This window comes from Cervus canadensis, chromosome 13 (genome assembly GCF_019320065.1).
Source record: "Cervus canadensis isolate Bull #8, Minnesota chromosome 13, ASM1932006v1, whole genome shotgun sequence".
Taxonomy (NCBI): Eukaryota; Metazoa; Chordata; class Mammalia; order Artiodactyla; family Cervidae; genus Cervus; species Cervus canadensis.
The window spans coordinates 58450931-58474580 of record NC_057398.1 but is presented as its reverse complement, the minus strand read 5'-3'; the positions used below and the strand labels follow the sequence as shown (position 1 = coordinate 58474580).

General features: G+C 38.2%; 1 protein-coding gene across 10 annotated transcripts in view; it reads right to left on the bottom strand.

The window, feature by feature from the left end:
* Positions 1-23650, bottom strand: part of ESRRG (estrogen related receptor gamma) — a 674161-nt gene that overhangs the window by 233740 nt on the left and 416771 nt on the right. The window contains exon 1 of one of the 10 annotated variants that reach the window (XM_043485923.1): positions 8140-8428. The exons of the other annotated variants lie outside the window; for them this stretch is intronic. Coding sequence (XP_043341858.1) covers positions 8140-8195 — 56 coding nt within the window. The 5' untranslated portion in view covers positions 8196-8428. Of the gene's footprint in view, positions 1-8139; positions 8429-23650 lie in introns of those variants that run through there. 10 annotated transcript variants of the gene reach the window in all.

Here is a 23650-nt window from a genome sequence, read left to right as displayed (position 1 = left end):
GCCCAACTCCTGATTCTGTCTAGACTCCAAGAACAGAATGAGCCTTTCCTCAGATGGGGAGAGCAATAAGATGAATTAGCCAAGTGTGCAGTTCAGTACAATTCAGCTGATGGTTGCCTTTCCATCTGTGACACTATGATCCCAAGACTGGTGAGGCAGGTCTCATTTAAGTCTGTGGCTAAAAGGGCTGTTTCTGTCATTTCTTAGGGCCCAGCACCAACTGTATACAGTCACTTTCTCATATATATCTTTTTCTTTCTTTGGCCATGAACTGTTGGTTACGGGTCCAACAGTCCTCCTCAAAATATCTAATCTGTTTTAATAGATGAATGGCTGTAAAGAAAGCATTGATAAGAGTATTTTTTCATGTAGGGAAAAATGAACACAATGTAACAAGGCATCTTACATTTTTTTGGAGAAGTTAAAGTGCCACAATAATTTGGAATTATGGAGGGCAAAGAGCTATTGATTGAACAACCTCACATTTGAATTTTTCTCTTAAGTACCTCTGTCTCTATAATTTTTCATATGACTCACTATTTTTGCTCACTCTGAATACAATTTTAGATATTCTTTTCAAAGCAAAATAAATTTTTATAACTACAGACTGTAATAACCTACTAACTGCCTTGAAAAGGGCATCTTTTCAAACATTTTAGCTCCTATTAAGAAACTAAATGTATTTATTTAATGAGTCCTCTGTTTAAATTCTCAGAAGCCACTGTAAATGAATAAAATCTTCCTAGAGCAGATGAAAAAGGAATTCTCACATACAAAAAAACAATTCTGATCATGGAGGAGAAAAAAAGAATTCAGTGTTCTTCTGCCTATTTTCTGTGCATAAGTTCTTGATTTACTTTTTTAAATTTCATTTTTTTACCTATTGAATTAAGCAAGACAAACATGAAAGACAAGATATCTTTTTTTTTCCCTAATGTATGCAACACGCAACAAAAAAAGAAATGTCCCTTGTTTAAAGTGGACTGACAAGGCTTTTGATTCTCCACTTGTTAAAGTCTTTATATACATCACACGTAAGAGCAACTAAGATTCACCACTTTGGACCTTTTTTTAAAACAATGAACCCCATTATTACCTCTTTATTTCCAAGATAGTAAAAAGATTTGAACAAGCTTCAGTTACACTCTTTTTTCTTTTTTTGAACAAAACTCATTATTATCTATGCTTTCTGTAGTCCCACAGAGTTTTAAAGAGAAGTAAGCAAACAATCTGGTTTTCACTGCACTTTTACTAGCCATCAATCTCGGATACAATATGAGAATTTATTGGTTGCTTCCCTTTTATTTAGTACCATCTTAAGCAACTGTTTGCGGAGGTGTATGAGGAAGCAAAGTTAAATTGACACGTCTGTGATATGCCTGACAGCCCTTCGTATGCCTAATATTAATTTGCTTTCTTTGGCTAGGTAAGTGCTGCCAAAGCATATTATATATAATGTGTACTTCCAATCAAAATGATGAAACGTATATATGCGATTTTGTTTCACTCAGAGCAAGGAGAGAAGGCACACAGGCATGTATATGACAGAGACTGCCTTTAATAATCAAAATATAAATCTGCTTTCAACTTCTCTTTTCACAATGCAATCTGATCTTCGATAGGCTCTCCATGAGTTTAACACTTTAAATAACTCTTTAATAGATTTTAAATGCCAAAAACCAGTGTTTTCATTTATTAGACAGTGTGAAAGAATTCCAAATAGCCAGAGGCAGCATTTCTAACGGCTAGTGTTGCATGTTATATATTTATATTCAAATGTACATACAGATCTATGTCAGTCTATTGAAATAAGACTTTAATTGGCCAGTGAGAAGCCAATTTATTTAAAACTGTACTTTTTCTTTTATTGCTTTGGCTCAGTGAGTTACCTTCCAAATATACATGCATTGCCATCAATTAAAATGACAAAACATTTGAAAAATCAAAACATAAAAAAGCAAGCTTCTTCCAGACATTTAAAAATATTTTTTATAAATTAAAAAAGGAGCTGCATGAAGGTATATATACACAACACATATACAACCTATATCTGCTCAATTTGATGGTTTTGCATAGTTGATTAGAAAATACATTTGGAAAATACTGAGAAATAGTGTCCAAATCAAAGAAAAAGAAACATCTGGCACTTCTGTAAAGAAAAAGGGAAAGGATGTTTGTTATAACTAAATGGAAATTATTTTTATTAGCTAGGTTTCCCAGACTTTGACAGTAGAAATCTAAAATGAACTTGAAACAAGAATAAGATGCCAGGTAAATCCTTCAAAAGGCAGAAGGCTGTCACTTAACACTCTCAGATAATAAAGGAGCTAACTTTCAGCAGATGGATTGGCATAAAGAAACAGCAAGATTTTTTTAAACAAGAAACATTAAATCTGTTTAAGTATTATACAAACATATAAAGGTAGGAAATGAATCTAGGAATTCAAACAAAATATGCATTAGAACAGAATTTGAATAGAAAGATCATTTGGATAAATGTTTTCTCTCAACACTCACTCAGATTTATTGAGCAAAACCACAGACCTTTAAACTTACCTCTCAGAATAAAATTCAAAAATTCACAAATCTATGATGTATTTCATATGCATATAATGATAATTAATTTTCTATATTTGCTTTTGACAAAAAAGAAAATGACATATTTATATAGTGCAGATAAGGGAAATTTTTATTTTGCATTTATTTGAAAGCTATCATGTTTTCATTAAGATATATTTATCAGGCTCAACTATATAAGAAAACAATGTAGCTAAGAGCTAATTCAAAACTGGTTCTTGGATATGGGCCCAAACCATTAAATTATGTACTTAATACTAGTGGATTATTTCCTATTTTACAAATTATTTATGATTTCTATATACTGAATTTCAAAATGATAATAACTAAAAATGTATAAAATCAGAAACAAATTAATATATTAGGTTACCTGCTACCTGTCATTTATATAGCAGCTAAATCAATTTAGTTTAAAATCAGACTTGGTAAATACCTGAAATACTAATTCAAGGTTAAAATGATGCCTAGGAAATTTAACTAGACACTAGCTGATTAGAAAAACACTTGAGATCCACTTTATTATATAAATACACAAGAACACTCTCAACAGCACACCTATATTCTACATACACACTTCTTCCCGTGTCTATATATGTATTTCACCTGCATACTATACATGCACATAAATGCACACACATGTGTGTAGTATATTCTACAGACTGTTTTGGATTTTAAAGTAGCGTATGCATAGCTATTTATTTACAATGGGATAGACCATGGACATCCAATATACATGGCTATGAATATAATAATCAACAGCAAAATATACAAAATGCAGTAAGAGAAAATGTCAAGAGGCAGAGATGCTGGGTGTCATCCCCGGACTCTCAAATACACACATAAGTATGATTGGAGAAAGAGAACCTAAATATTTCACTGTCAGAAAATGTAGAAAACAGCAATTCATTTCTATCTCATGTGCTTTAGGACAATGACAATTTAATACAAGGCCAGTGGATGTAAAAGAGATAAAAACTGAACAAACTGGGCCAGGGCAATCAAAGATTTTCTCCAGAGAGCTGGCTAGGGCCGGAGCTCATATGCACTTACAACAGATCAACATTGTATTGTTTCTCTCTGCCATGAATTTGCTATGAAGCAAAATTCAGAGCAGAGCTTATCTGCTGCAATGACTTGAAACTTCTACTGAGATACCTCAACGCTCTCCTCTTATTTCCAAACGCTTGGTAGGTGATTCTGAAAAGTTTATTTGATATTAATTGCTGTCACAGAAATCATGGCTATCAACTGCCACTTGTATGACAAAGTATCAACCACAAGCACAGATTTTGATTTATTTTTATGAAATAACATAAGCAAAGCATTCGGTGCCGAACAGCACTTAGGAAGTCAAACAAAGAAATATTTTGTTTAGTCACTAGGCTAAGACAAATGTTGAGGAATTTTTCACAAGTGATACGGACTTGAGATTAGGCATTATGCCTACCTTCCCAAAGAACGGCTTCTTCTTTGTCTGTAGTTCTTGCAGGAGTGAGGTATTGTGAAAGTGTTGTTAAACAGAGTCACAGAGAAGTTACCTGCCCCCTTTGATGAATAGCACCATGGACCTAAAATTAATTGCAAAAGTATGGCCTGGCTAATGAGATGGTCCTAATCTTTTTTTAGCACAGAAGCGCAAGTATTTTTCTACTGGCTCAATATTTTACAAAAATGCCTAAAGTATTCTTAACTCAGTAAAAATATTATTCAAAGACCTCAAAGACACAAAATAACACAAATTCTAAGATCTAGAAAATTCGGAAAGAAAACTAATTTCCTGTATTATTTTCTTTCTAAATCTTCTATTTTCTTTTTTGCTTTGAAAAGAAGGACAGCAGCAAAAAAAATCTTTTCTCTGACTTCTATTAGCATTTTTTAAAGCTGAGTTACAATACCATTCTTTATAAGATGACCAATATATATCACAGGTCAGATTAAATCAAAGAAATATATCAAAGGCCGTCAATTTAGAATAGAAAAAAAAAAAAGAACAATGATGCCGTATTAGGGGGAAAACACTACAAAAATGATCATCCATGCAAGAGAATTAATGGATATCCACAAGGGCTTTGCTAATAACATGGGTTAATTACCACTGCAACACACTAGGCTCAGTAAATAAAGCAGCCGTGCCATAAACACATTAAGATGAGGAACCATCACTGTAAGAACCAGCCAACACCATCACCCTTGCCTCTGACCAGGAAATGGGAAGCTGATTCCCAGCCCTTTCTGCAAAAGGAGGATTTCTAAACTTACCACCTAATGTGTACAGGGTAATACATAAATACACGGACACAAAGGGCTATGAGACACAGGGTGTCCAGCACTTACTCACCACTCCCATTCACCACTGATTCTCTTAACTCAGAACACTTTTTTTGCTTACTCCAAGGAGAAAATCATATGTTACATAATTCACACTGTCCAGATATTTCGACTATACGTAGTTTGGGGTATGTGGTTATTTAATTTTTAGAGAAACAGAATTAATCTGTCCACTTTAGGGATGTGATGGGCAAGGTTATGAGACTCCACAGCTCAGGAACATTCACCCCTAAGTGCAGCCAGTTGCCACTTCCAGCAATTTACAAAGAAATCATCTGAAATCCCCTACCTTTAAGGCTGCAGGTGTTTTCAACAGATTTATAGAGAAGAAACAGGAAGAAAAGTAACATGAGCTCCATGTCTGCAGTTTAAGTATTCTTTTTTGAAAAATAAACTTAAAGAGTCTGTTCATAGTTCTCAAATAATATCACATCTAAAGTGACTTCGGCAAGCTCCTATCTTTTTTAGAAAATTGCCTCCACTCTGATTTAGGTTTTTTGTTGTTGTTGTTATTGTATACATTTTTCCTTCCAGCCTATGTTTATCCCATGTATTTTGACATTATAATATTACTTTTGGATAGTTGTATTTCAATTTACTTTAGCTTTTAACAAGGAGCGATGAGGCAGAGAAAAGAATCAAAACCCTGAAGCAGAAAGAGTAAACCTTACAAAATAAAACTTGCATAGCTCCAAACAGGAATTTAAAAAAAACAAACACAAATCTGTTTAATTTTTGAGGTCTGGATTTTCATGATCGGGCTGAAATTCAAATACTAAACTGTTCCCTCCTAGCCTTGCCTGTTTTGGAGTGTTTCAATTGCCTTTCCTTCTTCCAACAGCTGTGACAACTGCTAAAACAGTCAGTAAAATTAAGTCCGCTCTATAATCCTGTAGTCAATGTTACATTTTAATCAGAGGTTGAAAGAGAACCGTGATGAGCACACTCATTTAGAATGATGAGACTGACACATATGTCAAAATGAACAGATATATTATTTTCATCTATTTATGCTATCAGTTATTACTGCTATTAAATGTGAAACAAGCTTTCAAGTATTATGCTCTTTAATGCACTGGCACATTTCCCAAAATTAAAAAAAAAAAAAATACAGAGTTATAGGTTAACATTTTAGGCTCTCCTAATGGTGGTCAATAAATTGCAGGAATCTTTTCAACAGCCTCCACAGCAGAAATTGTCCAATATTCTCCTCTGAAACTGCATAACTCTGGTTTCATTTCTGTGTATACACACACGTGATGGGGTTTAACCCAGCACAATTACTATGAATATTAATAGCATGTATAAATTCTGTGGTTTATTAATTGAGACAGAGAGGCAGATGCGTTACTAAGCATTAGATCTTTCTGTCTGTCCAGTGAACCACGTAACCATCAGAGCTGCATCCAAACAATAAATCTGTATTTTTTAAAGATGACTTTTAATTGGGCCAAAAAGGAAAGCTAGTTTGAATCTTGCGCCAAAGCCAAAAGGACATGTGTCCTGATTTCATTTAAATGCATCTGCTTTAAGAGGCTTATCTAAACTAATTATTCAAATTAGCTATAAGAAGTTAAATTCAAGGAAACTATTTTACAAAGAAGGCTAGGGGGGAGGCAGATGTTTAAAGTTTGTTTTGTTTATTTATTTATAAGAGAAAGTTCCGAATTGAGTGAGCTTGGATAATGCATTCTTCCTGACATGAAGGTGTATTAAATTCTCCAGTGCTACAGCCTCAGGTGTACTAACCTTGGAACTCCACTTGAGTGGGCAGTCCTACCTTTGTTTATTTTTCATTTTTATTTTCACACAATTTAAGGTTTCTTCCTTGGAGCGTTTGCAACTGACGCAAGCACTGCCTTCCAATCTTTCGGTTCTTCCTAAGTCCATCTCTGGGCTAACATCCCTGGTGTGAGTGTGTATGTGTGCAAGCACGTCTACAGACACACATACACACACACTCACACTCAAACACATGAGGAGCCACTGAGACTGCAAGTCACTTTTCATCTCTTGCTTAATTACAAAGCAAGGCAATATGCAGTCACTAAGGACCGCTAGTGGACATCCACCTATAATGCATGACCTCCTCCTCTCGAGGGTTTTATGTTTTCTTCACAATCTAGAGAGAACTGTTTGCCAAGAGCACTCTTTTCAGAATTATAACAGTTGGTATTACTGTAATGGGAAAGCAAAGCCATATAACTGACTCAACAGAAAGAGGAACCAGTGACAGTTACTGTGATAAACTAGTATTTTATCTTAACCGTGGGTTGAAATTAAGTTTATGACCTACTCATTTACCCAGGAATGCCTAATTTACTCCTTTTACCCCCTCCTCACTTCTCCCCCACCCTGAGCAATACAAATATGCATATTTCCATGGGCATAAAGATATTCATAAATACGAATGAAACTGTATCTAAGGACAAAAGTACTTTTCTGTATTTTCTGGGCATGATACATGAAACAAATCCACAATCTCAGCATCGTCTGTTCAAGGAGAAATTTAAAAAGTCACTACTGTTTCTTCTTTAGTTTTTTTTTTTTTTTCTCCCTTTAAATATTTATAGCGTGTGAAAAATCTCATGTTACTTAATGGACTGATTTGTCAGTTAAGTGCTGACTTAATGCTAACCATGCAAATAACATTATTCTAGCCCCAGCTTGCATAGGGCTAGTTTTAAATTGTTCTCTGAAGGAGAATTAGTAAATGTGCAATTTTGCCTCTAACTCTGCGCGGTAAGAAATGACAGGGAGCTGAAAATATCTGTCAAGCTGCAAATACATAAGAGGCACTCAATAGTATAAATCATTTTGAATATTGTATTTTAAAACATCTTTCCTTGGGAAAATGGGTCCTAGTAAAAGATGCATTTTAACAGTTCACTAAGCATTTGTGCCAAGTGCCTATTCTTAGCACCTGAATAAGAAGTGACTGTCACACAGCTGTTTTACTGACAGTCCCTGCGCTTTGCCTCAAAGGTAACATCGTAGTCAGAGAACAATTCTCGACTTCCTGAATTAGGAGATCACCCTCAACACAAAAGGCAGAAGGCAGACACAAACAAGCACTCGTGCACATGAAATACCCAGGGCATTACCTGAATCAGGGCGCCAAGATCCATCCCGTCCACCCCCACACCCCCCGCCACACACACACACACGCACGCACACACACACACACACGCACCCCCACGACGAGTTTTAAAAAGGAAAGAAAAAGGTACCTACTCTTCCTCGTAGTGCAGGGAAAAAGATTCAGGAAGGCAAAGTTCTACCGAATCCATGTGCGACCGGCAACCATTATTTGTGTACCCCCGCTATAAATCAAAGTTTCCTTGACAGAGCACAGTGCAATTAACACAAATGTTCTCCTAGTGACAAGCCTATAGGCACAGCCAGTTGGGACCAGAGCTCTCACACTCTCCTAATCAAGGACTTAAAGCCCCGATTGGAGCTTATTAATATGAAGTAGAGCTTAACATATGCAGTCCCACCGGCCCAGGCGCGCAGCCGATTGGGGGGCGGCTGCCCAATCAGGAGGGAGGCGACGGGAGGCTGCGAGGAGCCGCGGAACCAGGCAGGTACGAAGGGTGCAGAGACGCGACCGGCTGGAAACTCAGCGCGAGAGAAAGGGAGCGGGGACCGGAGATCCGGACGCTCCCGGCAGATACTGCGCTAGGCCCGTGCTTGCTTGCTCTTTTCTTTTTCTCTTTTCTCTCCTCCCGTGGGAAGCTAGAACAGAAACCCAACTAATTTAACCCTCCAGGCCCCGGAGGGATCTGTCTTGGGTTTCTCACCCAAGATCTCTTTTTGCCTTGCCCGGAAGAACTCACGCAGACTCGCAGTTAATTTGGGAAAGGATTCTGCGGAAGGTAGAGAATGAAGCTTGTCCTGCCGGTGTCTGTGTGTGATTCCACCGGGGAGGGGGCTCCTGCTTATTGAGTGCTGTACTTTCTCATTGATCCGTATTCGTGTTGTCGCCTGTTTCTCTGAGCTAGACTGGGCATTGAAAAAAAAAAAAAAAAAAAAAATCCAAGATATGACTTCTAAATTGTTCGGGCATGCGAAGTGGGAATCGTCCTCTGAAGTGGATTGCAGTTTTACACCACTACAGAAGAGGAGTGCCTCAACGCAGTTTTCGAGAATGCCTATGTAAATTCTATGTGTAAATATTTCTTTACCTGCTCCCCCTCTTTCTACCTATAAATATACAATGCATAGCTTTCCAAAACAAAGATAAACAACTGCGGGACGAATTGGCTTCTCCAGTTTCAGGAGTGGGAGACAGGGCAGCCGGGTAGCTAGTGCACTGAAAACGTCTCAGTACATTTTGGCAAAATAAAGACTGCATTTTTTTTTTCTCCCCTGTAGGGAAAGCAGTGCTAACCAGCGCACTAAAAGTGTTCTTAGTCATACATTTATTTCAATACAAGCTTCCAAACTGGGAAACATATACAAATACATAAGATTTTTACCCCAAACATCAGCTTTCAAATAAAATGTAGTTTACGTATTTGTCAGTTACACATAATACACCCTGAATGCTTTAAAAAATCAACTCAGAAACATTTCGTAAATCACCACACAGTTTGGTCATTATAAACAGGAGTTTCAGAAGTGCTTTTTAAAGAAGACAGAATATAAGAAGAGAAGGGTGTTTTTTTTCTCTAACAGTGTATAAGTCTGATTTCAGTTTCCATATAACAAAGAGTTTGCTTAAGTCCTATTTTTAAATACAGGATTTTTTTATACTAGCAAATGTACATGGGAATAGCTACCAGCTATTTATGGCAAAGAGATAACTGCTACCTTATGACCCGAAATTTTGATATAATTCAGCTCTACTGCTTACCAACCCTTTTCGTATTAAGTCTGACATGATATAAATAGTCTAATCTTTGAGATCAAAATAAATTAGTTCATATATCCAGTTTGTGTTCAATTCACTCGATCAGAATTCAACTCTTTCTTCCACCCTCTCAAATTTTCTAGGCCTTTAAAATAGAACAGCCACATTAACATTCAGAATATAAAAATGACAGACATGATTTGGTTGCCCCCACAGAAGAAAGCAATTTCCTTGCCATGTATTTAGCCATATCTAAAGATATGGGCCTGATGCCTTTTGTTTGTGGTCTAAATGCATACAAGTTTCTAGTGGAGAACTCACATAGCAAAAACTACGCCTAAGAATACTGTAGAAAAGCAGGTAGTAAAAGCTTAATTACCAGTAGCATTATGCTGTCTATATTGTTAAATGTGAACTCTGCAATTAAGATGTAAATTTGGTGGTGAGCAGTGAATTAAAAGAGCTTTGAGATGTAGGAAATCTGCAGACACCCGAGGAAAAAGAAAAACCAGATTTGTCTGTTCAGTTGAAAATGAGACATGTAATCATTTTATAATTTAAAAAATAAATAAGGCATTTGAAAAAGAAACATGATTTTTTAAAAAAAATACAATAAAAGAAATATGGAAACTTATATTGCTTTAGAAAGACAGGGAAAAAAATATCTGTGGTTCAAGGATTCCTGTCTTAACCTGTGAATAAACTAAAATCCTCAGGGTAATTAATCCAGTTGTACACATTTTTAAAAGAAAAGATACAGCAAATAAAATTTTCCTTCTTATTTTGTCCCGGGACATTTAAAAAAATAAAGATCATTTAACGTATTCAGTGGATCTTAATGTACTCAGCACATTCAGCTCTTGCACCTGTGCAGAATACTATATTCTATTCAGTTTCTTTGCATTATCATACTGTGACAGAACCTGTTTATTACTCCTTTGAAATGGCTTTTTAAAGACAAGATTTGTAGTCAGTAATTTACCTATGGACATTAAGTCACCGTGTTTCCTGAGAGTTATCTTTTATTTCCTAGAATGTCTTTATTTTTCCTAGGGTACTTATTTGACCCATTCTGAACCATTTGATTTTGCTGGTGTCTGTTTTTAAACATATTTAGACTCGTATTCATATATAAGTCTCCTGTGCTCGCAGGGATCCATGTACAAACATGCCCAGTGTGATCCCCACAGATCTTTCACTAGCTATATTTCATCTATGCAAGGTGCCGTGTCCACTGAACTAGCTGCTTTCTGAACGAGTCGGTTTGCAAAGCTGGTTTATTTCCCCTAGGGATCACTGTGTCACCTCTACAAGTCAAGGGCCTAAGATTACACCTACTGTCTTGAATCGAGCTTAACCAATTTAAAATTTAAAATAATATCTACTGCACTAAACTTGTGAGACAGCTTCCAGAATGTTTTATAAACACACAGCTTAGTCATCTCTAGAATCTTCCCTAGTCACAAAGTCTTTTTTCACCTTGAAGGAGGAAGGAGGATAATTACAGGAAATAAACATACCATGTGCAATATTGAGCATAAGCTTTAAAGAATCTCAACTACAAAGGATTTGGGGGAAAAATGAAACAAATGGACAGATCACCAGCCCAGAATAAATAAATATATTTGCTCACCAGTCTATACACTTCACAATCTTACCACAAGGAGTCTACCCAAAGCAGGATAAATGGAAGCAGACAAAAGGACCCCTATGAGTGTTTCGCAAAGGATATTAACAAATTAGTTAACATCAGTCTATTAGGCATCAGAACCTGGATCCACACAGAGTTTCAGTCTCTTCTTCTTTAAACAATGCAGTTTAATATCCAAACAACTTCATTCTTAGGCCCCAACGAAAGCACAGATGCTAAGCAGAAAATATCCTTCATTTCCGCTTGAAAGAGCGAAATAGCAACAAACAGAACTCAGTGGAAACAAAAGGTAGATTCCTGTTGTCTATAACAGACATTTTACTGTATTGAGTCGGAATCATTTTCTGAAACTGAATTCTTATGATGTTAGAAGGTGAGGAGAATGCTTAGTCCTGCTATCACTGCATGCTAATAGCTATTTTTCAGCCCCACCTTCCTTTTCTGAAAATTAACAGGATTCATCTGTATGAAAATGTTTATAGCTGCCACACTCTTTGCAGCAAATCTTGATTCTATATCGTGCGTTTGCCATTTGTTAAATATTTCAAACTAAACAAGGCATTGCAAATTTAGATTTTCAAATTGCCCTGCAATCTACTTTTGCAGATCTTTCTCAAGATCATAAAACCTTCGAAAATCTGTTTAACTTTTGGAACCATCTTCCCTGCTGTCTGTGATATATTGTGTGTAGTATAATATACAACAAAAAGCAAAGCTAGACTTCTACAAACTACCATCTTTAACTCCAAAAGAAAATCCACAAGGAACATCCCTGGAAAAAGAAGCCTGAAGGACAAGCAGAGGCCTGGGCCCCAGGGTCCCCTCTGCCACCTCATGAGCTGTGTGTCTCTGTGTCTCTTGCTTCTTCATTTGTGCTTTGAGATTTCTTTTAGGCTATAACCCTGCTTAAGAAGACACCTTCCCAGTGAGAACATGAAGACTTCTTTCGAAGTCAGTACGACTACTTTATATCACCACCAAACCTCTATCCATTCATCAAACCTCATTTTCTATTGCTTTTCATTTCTAGGGCACAGGCTTTGATATTTAAATTATTGTCTCGACTGGCAAGAAGCAATCATTTCTACTGAAAGTGATCGCTTCCACAGAGGCACTAATAAAAACCTTTCCTTTTGACAAACCTCTTGTCCTATGTATCCATCCCATTCCCAAATTACCAAGTCCATGTAAAACAAAGCCCATTCTCTGGGGAGTGATTACCTCACTTCCAGAACAAAACTCTTTTCCCAGTGTGTTTGTGAAAGTGGGGAGAAAAAAATAAAGAATCAAAGGAAGACAGAGAAACTAACAGAGGCAATTTGGTTTCTGTTTAATTAATTCAGGATTACTTCACTTTCATTTTGTCAAGCTAATCATATACATGGTGAAATGTCAGTAAAAATTAAATTATAAACTACAGTAGTTCCAATGGGAAAACTGGCTCTAGTTGTGTTGTATTTCTGACATACTTAACCCCTGTAAAATACCAAGTGCATTTTCTCATATTCTACAAGCTTTCAATAATCTGCGTGGCATGTATTTCCAGAGCAATAGTTAACATTTTGAGATTACATGTTAATAAATGAGTTGCAGTTATATTCTTTCCTGAATGTTAAGCACCATGAGCTAAATGCAGAAAACATTCAAGGTCAATGTCCCGTTTTAGACCTTTTCAGGCAGCTGTAATATTATGATAATCAAGCTTAAAATATTCCTATAGAAAGAGTAAATTAGCCTTTTCACTTGAAAGATGATTATGATAAACAATAAACCTAAGAGAGGACGAAATCCCTATTTTTAAAAGCCATAAATTGTTGACTCAATCATGTGTGTGATAGTGTTGTCCAAAATAAAGTGTAGCTTCACTCTGTGAGGAGGGCAGGGGGTGGGAATGGAGCGAGAACAGGAACAGACGTGAAACAAATATGACAGATTTCAGAGGAAGCAATACTTGCTTTGATACCAGTAATAATCAATTTATGCATCTTAATCATTCCATTCAACACACAGTATATTTGAAGTTAAAAAAAATGGACCGATTCATGACACATGATTAAAAGCACAAAAGTATTCTTTTTTCCTGATGTATACAAACAACAACACTGTTTGAAAGTTCTCTTCTCCTACTGCTTCCATGAACTTTTTTGTCCAAATTTTCCAAGAAACAGCGATTTTTTAAAAAAGTGAGATATTCAGCATCTCGTGTCCATATAAACAGGCTGAAAGAGGCGATCACGCTGTTTTTGGATCTTAGAACTCTCCGACACACTTAGGATGTTCCTTCTCACAAATGAACATGTTTCATAAAAATCTGTTTCCCCCTGCCATGGCGAAAGAATCAGGGATGTGTGTGTTTGTCATGCCTGGCAGCTGTCAGGTGGCTGTGGACAGCCTCTAGCTAGGTGGTGATACCTACCCTGGGGTCATGCCTCAGGTTCAGATGCCAACTAGGAAGGCTGAGGCTTTGGACCCAGAGTCACATCACCCATATAAACCTGTTTTCTTCAGTTACCAAGTGGGAAGAACAATAATAGCAACCGTGTAAAAATTACGGGGATTACACGAGTTAAACTGATTTAGCAGGGTATCTGGTCCTCGTTGGGGGAACCATATGGTCCTGTGGGCCAAGGACATTCTGGCTGTGCCAGCGTTCCCTCCTGGCTTAAACATTTATAGTACTCACTGCTTACACTCCCCCAAGTGCCCCAGCACAGATCATACATTTTACAGTCATCCTTCACACAGTGAGCCCTCCATAAATGTTAACCGTATTATTTTTAAATCTCACTAACCATGAGATAGAAGAGGATGACACTGACAATTCATTTGGCTTCCATCTTTGACTGGTTCAAGCTATTTATAGAAAGGGAAATGAAGTGCAAATATCCCCCCAGTGAAACTATCAATAACTTTTACCATAAGATGATATGAACTGCTTGCTCTACTATTGCCATATATATATAATTATAGTTTTGATGTAATGAATGGGAAAAATTAAGGTTATGAAGAAGATAGACTTGGAAAGTTAGTGATTCTGCTGAACCTCCAGAGCGTTCAATTGTACATTGTTTACCAGCAAGAAGGAGAGAGAGAAATTACTCCTACTTCTTTTTTCTTCCTTTAAGACACTTCTTCCACATCCCTTCACCCTGGCAGGTCCGTCAATAATGCTGTTGATTTTATTACTATCCCAAGCACATGCTCATTTACCCTGGAGTGCTTTTGATCAGATACCCCAAGAACTCAATTTCTTCACAATGCTTTGCTCTTGTTACATTGAATGGCCGCTAATCTATGGCGGAACAGAAGGGGTAGGCCACGAGGAATTACAGGCCGAGGGACCCCGTGGGGATTTTGAGTTCAACCTGGTTACCTTACAGGTGAGGAAAATAAGGCTCCAGAGAGGTAAGAGCCTTAACTCAGGTTACTTACTCAGGGAGTAGAAAAGCTCTATTTGCAGAGATGTAAATGGACCTAGAGTCTATCACAGAGTGAAGTGCAGATGAACCTATTTCCAGGGTAGAATTGACACGCAGATGTAGAGAATGGACACGTGGACGCAGGAGGGGAAGGGGAGAGCGGACGAGCTGAGACAGTAGCGTTGGCAGTGTACACACTAGCATGTGTGAAACAGCCAGTGGGAAGCTGCCGGATAGCACAGAGCACTCAGCTCGGGGCTCTGTGTTGATCTAGATAAGTGGGACGGGGTGGTGGGAGGGAGGTCCGAGGGGGAGGGGACATATGTATACATATAGCTGATTCACTTGTACGGCAGAAACTAACGATATTGTAAAGCCACTATACTCCAGTTAAAAAATTATATTTTCTCCCATTTCTTGTGCTTACATTCGTGCATGCTCAGTCACTTCAGTCATATCCCTCTCTTTGCGACCCCATGAACTGTAGCCCGCCAGACTCCTCTGTCGTTGGGGATTCTCCAGGCGAGAATACTGGAGTGGATTGCCATTTCCTTCTCCAGGGGATCTTCCTGACCCAGGGATCGAACCCATGTCTCTTCGGTCTCCTAAATTGGCAGGCGGGTTCTTTACCACTAGTGCCACCTGGGAAACCATAGTAACAAGCTATTAATGTCACTCTCACAATTATTGACTATATTAGTAGTGCAAAGAACTCTGGCTGAGAACCCGAGCCCTCTAAGGACAGTGGTCCCAAGTAAGAGTCAAGAGACATCTAATCGCAAGAGATAAATACCCAAGTGGATGTCCAAACTGTCCTCTGGTTCCTCCAAAAGCTTAGAAAGTCAAAAAGAGCCACATATTAAAAAAAGAAGTGGGGATGAATTAGCAGAGAGAAATTCTCTTTCTTCTCCCCAGGTAATTAGGTGTCCAGTAATGGAACTCAGTAAGTATTTCTGTCGATGTTACAGGAACACAATGAATATGTTTTGGATGAGTGAATGAATGAACCGATGACAAGTGTTATTATTCTGTTTATTATTATTCAGTTTAAGGGAGGTTGGCAATTGGAAAGACTGGTGGGCAAAAATGCTTTCCTGTACTTCTCAGGTGTCTTAATTCAGTTGGATTATTAGAGTAATGTAAGGAAATTTAAAAAGATAAAGTGATTTTTAAAAAGTAAGTGGAGAAAAGGGAGGCAGAAAAAGACAAAAAGAAAGAAAAGATGAGAGGTCCAGGTCTGCTCTATCAAGATATTCCAGCTTTCCTCACCACTTATCCTTTGGAAAGGTAAAAACAGGCAACACGGAATGATCACTTTCTTTCTCATCTCCAAATATTCATATTGACTAAATATCAGATTGGAGAAGGAAATGGCAACCCACTCAGTATCCTTGCCTGGGACATCCCAGGGAGGGAGGAGCCTGGCAAGCTATAGTCGGTGGGGTCACAAAGAATCGGAAACAAGTGAGCGACTAAAACAACAACAACAAATATCAGATAATGGAAAGACAATATTTATTACCAAAACAAAAGCAAGCAAACAAAGCTGCCATATTAGTACCTAAAACCATGACCCCTATCAGGGTAACATGAAAACATTCTCTTATTTAACCCGACAGAAATGCTTTTAGAAAATCATGATATCCCAGATATGTCCTGAAAATGACTACTTTTTAAATAAAAGCATTCAAAACTGCCTCTGGTACTATATATATATATATATATATATATATATATATATATATATATATATAAAATGATATTAAGAATTTTAGGGTTTCTTTTTAGGAATCCTTTTAGGAGTCTAGTGTTTCTGTAGTCAAATGCTGACAAGATCCTATGGATGGCACACAACTATTTCTATGCAGTCTTAATGCCAGAGCAGCACAGAGCACTGAATACTTTCAGAAAGGTGGTGGATTTCTCTTCTTACAAGACAGGAAGAAGGGACTTAATTAATCAACAGAAAAAAGCAAGATCTTGCCTTTAGGCCTGTGTGTTTTTGGTGGTTTCACTCCAAGAGGAAGACACAGATGAGGACACACAACTTTGCATCCTGTCAAGGAGAGCCAGAAAGAATTTTCTAGAAAACCACACTCAAGATGCAAAAGAGAGTGAGGCAAAGAACTCCATTCCCATCTCCTAGTAGATTATAATACAGAAATGGTGACCGAGACGGGGATATGAGGACAATACATTAAGACCCTGGGGGCTTGTATCTCACCTGTAGTTTGTCCCCAAGTACACAGTTCTTGGTACCACAAGCTTTATCCAATCAAACTTTGTGTTGCAGAAAAGCAAGTAACATAATTAAAGACCCCATTTTTCCCTTTTTTTCCCCCTGGAGTTCAGTTACTACTAGAATTAGAAAACTAAACAAATCAAAAGACAATTTTCATTAGTGAGAAAAGAAACAGATTAATTCACCCTTCATTAAATTGGAACTCCAGGGAGGGGGGATCGGGATTGGGAATACATGTAAATCCATGGCTGATTCATATCAATGTATGACAAAACCCACCGGAAAAAAAAAAATAAATAAAATAAAATAAATAAATAAAAATAAATAAATAAAAAAATAAATAAATTGGAACTCCAAACAAAGGAGAAACATTTAACAAAGGAAGAAAGTTTTTCAATCTTTATAGTTTTAAAATATAGCCAGGTAGAAAAGTTAAGCTGTTTAGGAAAAAGTTCTGATTAGAAAAAGTGGGATATCTAATATTTTTCCTATAGTTTAATATTAACAAAAGCTGTTTCACACACATTCCTCACAGCAACTCTGTGAAGCAGGGAGAAACTCTACTTTTATTATCCTCATTTTACAGACGACAAAACTTATATCTGAAGAATTTATTTGATGGCCTAAAGATATTTGGTTGTTAGGCTACAGTTATGAGGACCTGAATTTCTTCTTTTTTTAATTTCTACATCTCTTGTGGTCCTAATTTCATGCTATTTCTCATAAATCTTATTTCATCTTCTTAAAGAAGACACATAAGAAATACAGAAAAGCGTTCACTAGCATGCATTTTTACCCACGAACAAACAGTTTTGTTTCAGGAAAGCAGAATAAACTTGCTCCTACCAATGATACACCTTATTCTTCTTTTCTTACTGAGGAAACACACCTTTGGGATTCCTGATCTGTCTCAGGCCCTGTGTAAGTTTCCTGGGATGAACACATACAACACTAATGAGAATTTAAAGTACAAAAAGGAAACCTGAAGTCTCTCTTCCCTTCTCTCTCTCTGACTTCACTCAGAAAGCTTTGGTCTAGCTCTCCATTGATTAGTTTCTCTTCCCCAAGTTTCATGGTAATACAGCTCCAGTCTTAACTCTAGAAGCCGGGGAACAGAGACCTAAGAAGGAGCAAAACTATCCCTCATTAAAAATGAAGCAACCGCAATTTGTAAAGATTTAAATGAAATTTAAAAATCACCTTATTTGCCTGGAATGTTTCTAAGATTTCCTCAGTAAAAAAAGAACTGTGATCAACCTATATAATGTAATGACCTTATCAGCATCAGCGTAGTTTTCTGAGTTACTTGATTTCATCTCTCAAATCTTTCCAGAAGGCCGAAGAAGGAGACTGCGCTGCATACTGCCAGGTGCTCTTGGGTCTGCGATTATTATTGCTAAGAAAATCTTAGAAGGAAACATGGCCACATTTTGTTTTCTCTATTAGCAAAGATGATTAGATGAGACAATATTAGCTTTAATGGGCTCTTTCTGTGGTGAGAGCTTTCCAATTTGGCCCCACCATTGGCCTCATTCCATCGATTGAGCAGTTAGTCCTATTCAATTATTCAATCCTAATAGATATTTTGAGATGTACAGAATGTGAACGTAAACATTCTGTTTATTTTTTACCAGACTGAATTCATGTACTCTTACTGGGGAGAGAAAGTTACACATTCATAAATAAACTCTGTAGTATTGCAAAGAAAGTGTTCCCTTGCTTATAATTCTGGTTCTCATTTGGTCAGCTACAGCATTGAACAAAGTTTAATCCACAGGATAGACACAACACCATTCCAGCCTTCTGGGGCTCCCTGAGATGCCTCTTCCTCTCCAAGCATCCTTCAGGGGTCCCCAGGCAGAGTCAATGGCTCTCTCCTCTGTGGCCCACAATGCTTTGCACTCAGGGGTCTAACTGGCTTGTATCAAGCTAGGTTGTCCTATGTCCCTGTGCTTTCCATTTAGTAACTTTCTTCTTTTAATCATCTGGGCTCTGCCTTGGAATCTGGACATTTTAGGCTCTCCATAAATATTATCCCAAGGGACAGCTGATTTGGGCAAAAACTGTCACATTCATGCTGATTGATTTTTTTTGTAAATGAGTTTCAATGTTTCTCTGAAGAAACCCTGTCACTATTTTAATGGGGCTAATATATTTATTCTTCCACAATGAACTACTCACTAAATGAGACTGTGTTTTGACTTATGAGGGAAGGAGGATTGTTATTACAGAATCCCATCCCCCTTACCCCACCCAATGAATTAGAAGGGAAAGCTGACCGTATTTTTCAGTATTCCTTTTTTTCTTAAGACAGGTTGTACAGTGGTGCCTCCTCCTCACCCTCGTCATCCACGAGAGAGCCTGTAGAACAACTGTTTACAAGTTTTGCATCCTCAAAATCATAATGACAAATCAATCTACATCCTTAGGTGATCTGAGTGGTCTCAGCTAAGTGAACGATTTACCCAAGAGCTTGATTCTCTGCATCATGGTACTTACCTTGTCTTGAGAAAGACAACAGGAAGAAAATTCTGAAGGGGCAGTTCCTGGTGTGCTAATGAATAACTCTTCTAGACAATATAATATACCCCAAATCAGATGCTTCTAAAGCGTTAAATATTAATGCGAACATTTATCCCCTCAAGTTAAAATCAAGCTGGATTTTAGGGTAAGAGTAGAAAAGAAAAGCTCTGACGTTCCTGCATTTTGCCCAGAGGAGTGAGACGGGGTAGAAAGAACACTGAGGAGCAACTAAGGAGCAAGTATTCTTTTCTGTAATCTGAAACCTTGGGGTTGGTCTTTCATCTCATTCGGTTTGCATGAATAATGGGATTGGGCTAGTGCAGAGGTTCTCAAAGAGCAGATCCCAGACTAGCAGAGTCCACATCAACTGCAAGCCAGCTAGAAATGCAGACTCTCAGGCCCCGGCCTGGACCTACCAAGGGAGACTGGACCTGAAAAATCCGTGTTTTAACAGCCCCTCGATGTGATTCTGATACCTAAACCTGAGGACCGCGGGGCTAGAAGGACACTGTGGGATGCACCATAGTGCATTTCCTTGGACTGCAAGGAGATCAAATTAGTCCATCCTAGAGGAAATCAGTCCTGAATATTCATTGGAAGGACCGATACTGAAGTTGAAACTTCAATACTTTGGCCACCTGATGTGAAGAACTGACTCACTGAAAAAGACCCTGATGCTGGGAAAGATTGAAGGCAGGAGGAGAAGGGGACGACAGAGGATGAGATGGTTGGATGGCATCACCGACTGGATGGACGTGAGTTTGAGCAAGCTCCGGGAGTTGGTGATGGACAGGAAGGCCTGGTGTGCTGCAGTCCTTGGGGTCACAAAGAGCTAGACACGATTGAGCGACTGAACTAAACTGATGGGATACACTGAGCCTGATGAATAAAGTCACACAACAACAAATGTCAAAATAAATACATACACCAATGCTGACTACGGCTAATGCCCAGACACTTGAACTTTCAGAATACTCTAAATTTGGTTCTTTTGCTTCACTGGTGTATGTAAACTTTTTAAATTCAGCTGTTTATGCTGCAAGATCTGAAGCAAAAGACCTTACATTTGTAAGAGGACAATATGGCAACTCGGAGAGCTTCAGGCAGTGGTTCTTCCCTTGCTTTGGGTCTGGCTTCTGCCATACTTTGTCTGGTGGATGGTGGGCTGGTAGGTTAAGTTCTTCTCTGCCTCAGTTTCCTCAATTTTAAAATGGTGACTCTAACCTCATGTTCAGAGGATTCAATGAAAAAGTCTATATATATCAGTGGTTTGAAAAATCTTGATCCCCAGGCTACACCTCAGCCAATTAATTTATAATCTTTGGCATCAGGAGTTTTTAAATCTCCTGGTGAATTCAATATGCTGCCAAAGTTGAGACTTGAGAACCACTGGTAAATTGCTTAGCACAGGACCTGGAAGCATTATTTTACTATTATTGAACCATATAAAGGAAGTGTAAGTAGAAGCATCCACTTACATATTGGATGGCTTATGTTCAATCCTGGCTCTTGAGCTAGCTGACAAGTACCTGAATTGTTTCTTCTTAGTGTTATCACCGGCAAGAACAATTAACAAGAGAGGAGAGAGGATAAAAAATACCTTCCCTGCTTACTTCACATGACTGCTGTAAAAACAAGTGAAATCATGTAAATCCAAGAGCACTGTGAACCATGCACCTGTCAGGAAAGATTATTCTTACATGGAGCCCACAAACACTTTCTAACATGCAGAAATCTCAGTAGCTACATGTCAAGTCATTAAATGCAAGAAACTTCTAGATCATCACTAGACCTGCTGAAGGGACATCACCTTTCTTGTTGTGTAGGCCTTGATAACATTCCAAAGTCCAAGGGTAATCATAGAATGAGATCATTAGGATCCACAGTGGAATTACCTGGGGCTTTGAAAGCTACAGATGCTTGGATCTCACCCAAACTCCCTGACTTAGACTCTCTGAGATCCACACAGTAGTATTTTGGGGAAGAGTCTACTGGTGATTCCAAACTGCAACCAACACAGAGAAAGACAGAAAAAAAGGTGACATGAAGCAATAGGAAAGTGACTTCAGGTAAGCTGAAAAGCATTTGTGGGCTTCGCTTTTAGGTGACATCATGCTGAGGAACCAGAGTTTCACAGATCCATCCATTTATGAAATTTAAAGTGAGAGCAATACTGCCAAGCATCCAGGAGAAAGCAGGGAAGCACGTGTTTTGTCACGGAGGTGCTGAGCAGAACTTAAAAGTCTGTCTTAACACAGTGCTTTAGACTAAAAGCAGATGTGAAATAGTTAAAATATGAATGTGGGATCATAAACAATAAAATTTACTCTTCATTTCTTCCTTAAATTCTTACGTATCGTTCGAATGGTTTTACAGCCAATGTGGCTTATTTCCCTCACAGATAATAATAGTCAAATGGAATTTAATGTGGGAGGAAAAAAACAAAAAAAGAAGAAAGAGTGGGGCAAAGTACAAAAGGGAGGTAACTAGACACCAGATCTGAGAGGTAAAAAAACAGCTCCCTTATACAGAGAAAGTTCTAGAACTTTGAAACTCCTGGCAGATTCCTAAGTATACATCCTCATATCTCCTTTCTCTCTGCTTTTCCCCAGTCCTTCTGTTTAGCAATATCCTACTTATCCTTAATATTGAAAACTTTGTAACATCTCAAAAAGCTTTTTTGCTTTTTGGCCAACCCAATACTTAGTTCTCTCTAGGGAGTTCAGAGGAGGCTTCTTACAGGACAGAGACCCCAGCATCCTTCTGCTGCTGCTGTTTGGCTATTAAGTCGTGTCCAACTCTTTTGTGACCCATAGACTATAGCCCACCAGGCTCCTCTGTCCATGGGATTTTCCAGGCAAGAATACTGGAGTGGGTGGCCATTTCCTCCTGCAGGGGATCTTCCTGACCCAGGGATGGAGCCCACGTCTCCTGCATGGGCAGGTAGATTCTTTACCACCAGCCAGTGGGGAAGCCCGTCATCCTTCTAAACCTCCACTAGCCAAATGCTATTGACTTTTTCCTTCTGTTTGCCTGATTTTTCCCATAAATATAAGCTTTTTGAGAATAAAACTTGTATCCTGTTCATCTTTATAAATAATCTCAGCTTCTTAGGACAAGTGCACAAAAGGTGATCTCCAGGGACACATTAAACTGAATTAAAAAGCCCCTGGCTGTGGGGAACAAGAAGGAATGCCTAATAAGGAAAGAATAAGCTTCAGTATTCTTGCCTGGAGAATCCCGTGGACAGAGGAGCCTGGCAGGCCATGGTCCATAGGGTCTCGAAAGTCGGACACAACTGAAGTGATCACGCACGTATGCAAGATGTCAATTATAGCTTTAATTTTTAAATAATTTTCAATTATTAAATTAAATGTTTAATTTTTTTTTTTCTTAGCAAATAAGCTTCCTATACATAAACTGTCTTCAGTGATCTTTCAGACTTACTTCTTGAGGTTAAGCAGCAGAGCTGCCACGGACGCTTGCTCAGTGGATTTTACCAGTAGGTGCTTTGAGATGCTAAGGCTTGATTCTCTAGGGATTGGCATATGGGGTTTATACCAGTGGTTCTCAAAGTGAACCATCAGTGTTACTTGGAAACTGAGCATGTCAATTTCAGACCCTACCTGGAGAAACCCTGAGGGCGGGGCCCAGCAATCTGTATCTTATCAAATCTTCCAGGTGATTTTAATGCAAATTCAAGTTTGAGCCCCATGTTGGAGCTCAGTGGTAAAGAATCTGCCTGCCAATGCAGGAGATGCAGGTTCGATCCCTGGGTTGGGAAGATGCCCTGGAGAAGGAAATGGCTACCCACTCCCGTGTTCTTGCCTGAAAAATCCTATGGACAGAGAAGCCTAGCGGGCTACAGTTCATGGAGTTGCAAAAGAGTCAGATATGACTTAGCGACTGAGCAGAAGTATGGTCCAAACAAAAGGATTTAGAAGAAAAATGAAAAAAATGAACTTCTTTTCAAAGTCAGTTTCTATATGGACCAGGGAGTCCCAAACTCAGATGAGCAAGTGCTTCAGAACAAAGACACAGCTAAACTTAAAATT